Here is a 5,989-nt window from a genome sequence, read left to right as displayed (position 1 = left end):
CTGAACTGTACCATAAATTTGTCCTATGGTGTGACATAGCAAAAATTAAGAAAAGAAACTGTCTTCATTGTTAGATGCTTATTTTCATATAGTGTTTTTTATTTCATATGAAATTGTAATTAACATCATTTTTTCCCCCATGACTTGTTGGACAATTTCGGGACAAACTTTGACAACAAGACAAACTTCGCTGTCATCCGTTCAAACCTGCTGAAAATTATACAGTTTTAAGATAAGTGATATTTATATCCCCCATTACAATACTCAACTGTTTTTTAAAAAATATTTTGAGATAAAAACTAATCTGTGGTTCTTTTATGTGTGTCACACACAACATAGGACATTACGTCACACTAAAGGACAGAAATGGAAGTTATTAAATTATTTCTATTTAATTTTGAACATGTCAAAAAAGTTTAAAAGTTTAATTTTGATACAAACAATATGTTGTTTTAAACAAAACAAAAAATTATTTTCATCAACAAAAGTCAGTCAATCAGTAAATATGATTGATATTCAAACTATATTCATTAAGATGTGAATGAATTTTTTAAAACTTTATGGCTACTCTTTTTAAGGCATCATTTTGATTCTATTTACTTTCTGCATCGTTCTCTTAGGATCTCCTCCCTTCTGGTGGATCCCTGTTCATTTTCTGTCTATATTTCCATGTCCTTTCTCTTCCAGTAATTTCTCTCCCTCAATTCTTTCAGTTTCATAAACAAATGAGCACATTTTATACTTATTTTCATGACACTTTATAACAGTACAAGTTTTCTGCAAAAACATCAGAAAATTGTGTATTTAATGTAATTATTGCATTTAAGAACACTGAAAATGATCAAAAAAAGAATAAAAAGGAGTTAACTAAATCTTATTTAATTATTTAAAATGCTTTTTAAAGAGACCTTGTCCTGTGGTGTGACATCTTTGTCCTATGGTGTGACAGTACAGGCGTCACACCGGAGGACATTTTCTGTCACACCACAGGACGTTTCAGCCTTTTCCTGTCAATTAATGACCTTGCTATTCTGAGTTAACATGTCATTAGCGGTTAGCAAGACACATTTGCATAATTTTCCATGATTATGTAATTTAACATGCAGTTTTTAATTAAAAAATATAATTTAAGGGTGTCACACCAATGGACAACAAAACGTAACACTTTTGTAGTGGTTCAATTCTGAGACAGAAATTGACCATGTGCACATGTCATGGGCTTCACAGGGGGCTTCAGTAACATAATCATGAATGGGGTCCTTCAACTAATGTAATTTTGTTCTGGAATTGGCCAATTTAAAATCAGGATATGGTGTCACACCATAGGACATGGTTTTCAGAGACAAAATATATCAAGTTCCTACGCTTTCAGAAATATATGGATAAAAAAAATGATTGCCATTTACTAAAATAGACACTTGTACAATTGTGCCGGAGGTATTTATTAACATTTTGATGTTTTTTTATTTATTTATAAAACTTGTAATCTACTGAACCATGCTTGAGACAGTCACACCATAGGACAATTTTGAGATTTGGCTCAAAAATGTAAAAAAATATCGAATAACACTGCAGCTTTTATAACAACAGGTCCATGTAGGGCAAAGAATTGTTTAATGATTTACTGCATTTTAAATAACGACAATATTAATTTTTATCTTGTGGGACAGTGAAAATGCCATGTCACGTCAACAACCCATATGCACATACCAACTTGCAGGTTTCCAGGTGCTTCTTTAAACCATCCACTGTCTTTCTTCCAACACTTTTGCATTTTGGGCAGCTTACTCTACCCTTTGCCAAGATCTGAAGCTGCCATTTTTCCTCCTGACTTCCTGTAAAGAACCACAAATGAATACTTAAAAAATGTGTCTGTGCTGTTTTCATTTGGTCTGCATGACTGTATCATTTACCTGGTGGATAAACAGGTGACTCCTTCTTGGTGTGCTGAGATGATTTCTGCTCCTGCATGCTGTGACTGTCAGTTATCCGATTCCTCTGACTGAACTGAGCAACAGGAACTATAACAGGTACTGTTAAAGGAAAAAGATGTAGTCTATACTTTTCATGTTTTATCATGCGGATTATTAAAGAAAAATATAAGAATTGCATACCTGTTTGCTTTACTTCCTCAATGCACTTTTTTAAGGAGGGCTGGTCAGTTTTCTCCATCTTCTGCTTCTTCTTCAATTTAAAATCTGTGGCATAAAACGTGTGCAACTTTTGGACATAATCTAAAATGTCATATATCAATTTATTCTACTTAAATATACTTAAGTCTGTACTTACCTGTCTCTATTAAAGTGTCTGAACTGGATCCATCAGTTTTCCCCATCACTACGCTGGTGTGGTCAGTGAGCATGTGATGGCTTTCCAAACCACTAACTGTGATAACTGAACTGCAAGATGACCCATGATCGAAATCCTCTGTTGGTCTCATAATCACAGGCTGGAGGTCATGGTACCTTAAGAAGTGTGCTAATGTTACGTTAATATTTTGACACCATTATTAATCTAGTATATGGTGCAATAAGTTACTATTTAAGAGGCAAACCTTATGAAAAGATTCTGAGAACAGACTAAAGCAGTATTTAAGATTTATTAAATGAAATTGACATTTTACAGGGAAACACAAAACTCACTTTTTTCTGGTGTAAGTTCTCTTTATTTTCTGAGAGCTTGTCCCCTCATTCTGAAATGCAATAACACAAATGCAATAATAAAATCTTATGATATCATGTTTAATTTCATTAATTAACTGCCTAAATATATATCTTATCCGCTGGCATATTGATGCATAACTCAAGTTGAGGATGCTTGGTCTTACTTTGGATGGTTTCGTTCCACTACCTTCAGCCTCTCTTCCCAAATCTTTTATGACATCTGTTGAAATTGCAATCAATTTTTTTGAATAATTTCTAATAGATTAAAAAAAAAATATATATATATATATATAAATGTAACAGCTCTAAAATAGATCATAATTCTACACCAGCCCTCTAATGTAAATGTAATTCATTTCATACTTAACCATGATCTGGGAATGCAACAACTTCAGAATAAGCCATATAGGACTTACCGATTTAGTAAATCTTTCATTAATACATAATTACCTGGTGTTTGGGGGTTTAGTTTTGGTTTTGACATTTTCCTCCTGCTTGGTACACATGTAGCAGACATGTTATAATGGGTCTGATCCATGATCCTATTCAACAAAAATCAGTGATAGATACAGAAGCATGCATAGAGATCCACTACTACTATCTATATTACGTGATTATTTTATCATAATCAAAAACAAATATATAAGTCACATATAGGTAAGCTCCTGTGTGGAATTTCAGTATTTCATTAATCCAATGTCCCTCAAGCTGATACTAAGAGTGTTGCACTAAGACTACGAATTTGAAAAAGAAACCACATTTGAATGCATGGACTAACCCTGCATTTAAACACTGAAGCTGCATGCAGCCCTACATGCACCTGTATTGCAGTGCATAGTCTTCAAGAGCACTGCCACCATCACTGCCCACTAATACTCCCAGCCAAAAAATAAATAAGGCATGACGGCACTACGTCAAACAAACCCTCTGCGGATGTATCCGACCGTCAAACAATCCGTATGACATCGACATACCCTAAACATTAAATTTAGAAAGGCATATTCAACACTCAACGTTCACAAAACAACCAAGCCTCGCTATAACATTACCGTCCTTTCGGCGAGCTCACTTCATACATAATACGCCCCCATTTCTCGCCAGCCAATGAGAAATCGCTCTTCCCACAACATACCAAAAGGGGCGGGTCTTGACGCCTCAACAACCTATCGCTGGTGACTGCAGGTCCTAGATCAGATTTTGACACGCCTCTGTTGTTACACCTTGCTGCGGTTGATGCGCCTTAACTGAACTGGGGTCAGTCTGTATACAGAATTTAACCAATTTAGTTCGATCCACATCAATTTTCGGTTTCAAATCAATACACTAGAAATGAGCAGCGCAAGGTCTTCTTGGTTTCCCAGTGGACTAATGTGGATTAATTCAAACACATGAAGGTCCACCAAGGAAAAGGTACAATTAACAGACGTTTAATATCTTTTATTTACCAGTTAATATTAATAATACAAAGCACACTACTGTTGCTTCAAATATTATGGGTATGTGCTGGCAAGGAAGTCTATATAAAAGGGTGCTTGTGTCAGGGTTAAAATATAACTACCATCTTTATTTCCAAACTTTCAAGAAGGGAAGAGCTCTCCGACAAATCAATGCAATCTCTCAGTCTTCTGTCTTGGATGGTATGTAGGCTATGTTATCTGATAATGTTTATAATGCCATTTATCTATCACAAATGTAAAAAAAATTAATGTATTAAACTAAGCTCTTGCAGTGTGACATGCTACATTGTGCACCTGTTTCTAGATGTAGGAATTGATGATGCTCAAGTCCTTACTTTGACCAGAGAAGATCTGAATGAGCTTTTTCCAGGTATTAAGAACTTCCAGCTCAGAAGGACCATTGTGGTGCTTATCACGGACACAGTGAAGGTAATGTATTTGGTCAAGATGCTGGTGGAATTGAACTTAAGTGGCCCTCCAAAAATATTTGCACACTGAAGTTACTCCTAAAAGTTTAGGATAGGGGTCACCAAACTCGGTCCTGGAGGGCTGGTGTCCTGCAGAGTTTAGCTCCCTAATTAAACACACCTGAACCAGCTAATCAAGGTCTTACTAGGTCAGGGATCCTCAAATCTGGCCCACGAGATCCACTTTCCTGCAGAGTTTAGCTCTAACCCTAATCAAACACACCTGAGCATGCTAATCAATGTCTTGGGGATCATTAGAAAATCACAGGTAGGTGAGTTTGATCAGGGTTGGAGCTAATCTCTGCAGCGCATTGGCCCTCCAGGGCAAGATTTGAGGAACCCTGTACTAGGTATACTTCCAGGCAGGTGTGAGGCAAGTTGGAGCTAAACTCTGCAGGACACAGCCCTCCAGGACCGAGTTTGATGACCCCTGGGAGTTTCGTGGTATTAGATATCAGTGGCATTATTATTTTTTTTAACAATGACTTCTAACCAACAAGTACCAAACTATATTTTGGATGCATGTTTTAGGCCATTTGCTCCAAACTGAAGTTCAAACGGGTGTAGTTCATCACTTGTGGAACATGTTCCACTAACATGACAACCAGAAGATGTGCAAATATTGAATATGAATATACTTCAATATTAATATAATATTAATTGTGACTTTTTGGGGTAATTTTATATATTTAACAGTAAAATGTTACAGAAACCAAATACAATGTAAACTGAGTAAATTGCATGCATATGTGCATGCTCCATAAATTGTATTTGTTTATATAATAGATAGAGTATTCATCTGTAATTATTCATTATTTGATTCTTAAAAGGATTCGCTTAGACCTGGCCTAGAAACATTTGCCGGTGCACTGAAGCATTTAATGCACAAAAACAAAAGCAGTGAGTTACTTATGACTTACAAATCTACCATTTTCAGTTGTAGCAGAGAACCAAGTAATATAATATTAATTGTGACTTTTTGGGGTAATTTTATATATTTAACAGTAAAATGTTACAGAAACCAAATACAATGTAAACTGAGTAAATTGCATGCATATGTGCATGCTCCATAAATTGTATTTGTTTATATAATAGATAGAGTATTCATCTGTAATTATTCATTATTTGATTCTTAAAAGGATTCGCTTAGACCTGGCCTAGAAACATTTGCCGGTGCACTGAAGCATTTAATGCACAAAAGCAGTGAGTTACTTATGACTTACAAATCTACCATTTTCAGTTGTAGCAGAGAACCAAAGGAGTTCTCTTTGTAAAAGGCATGCTTCATAGTAGTCTTACGACTTTTTCCTAGATGATGCCGCTGTACAGGATGTTTTGAAGGAATCCCTTCGAGCTTTTAGATTAGTGGAGGATCAGCTCAAAACAGCACAGGCATCTTTGA

General features: G+C 35.6%; 1 protein-coding gene across 1 annotated transcript in view; it reads right to left on the bottom strand.

Moving 5' to 3' along the window:
* Positions 1–3,743, bottom strand: part of LOC107598090 (zinc finger protein 512-like) — an 11,695-nt gene extending 7,952 nt beyond the window's left edge. The window contains exons 1-8 of the mRNA XM_016289357.1: positions 3,713–3,743; positions 3,114–3,205; positions 2,828–2,883; positions 2,643–2,692; positions 2,290–2,465; positions 2,115–2,198; positions 1,914–2,033; positions 1,711–1,835 (exon numbers count right to left, since the gene is read on the bottom strand). Of these exons, the coding sequence (XP_016144843.1) occupies positions 1,711–1,835; positions 1,914–2,033; positions 2,115–2,198; positions 2,290–2,465; positions 2,643–2,692; positions 2,828–2,883; positions 3,114–3,205; positions 3,713–3,741 (732 nt within the window). The 5' untranslated portion in view covers positions 3,742–3,743. The remainder of the gene's footprint in view (positions 1–1,710; positions 1,836–1,913; positions 2,034–2,114; positions 2,199–2,289; positions 2,466–2,642; positions 2,693–2,827; positions 2,884–3,113; positions 3,206–3,712) is intronic.
* Positions 3,744–5,989: the final 2,246 nt, after the last annotated feature.

This window comes from Sinocyclocheilus grahami, unplaced genomic scaffold, assembly GCF_001515645.1.
Source record: "Sinocyclocheilus grahami isolate Dianchi unplaced genomic scaffold, SAMN03320097.WGS_v1.1 scaffold244.1, whole genome shotgun sequence".
Lineage (NCBI taxonomy): Eukaryota > Metazoa > Chordata > Actinopteri > Cypriniformes > Cyprinidae > Sinocyclocheilus > Sinocyclocheilus grahami.
Note: the sequence above shows the minus strand (reverse complement) of the source record. Positions and strands in the feature narration are given on the sequence as shown.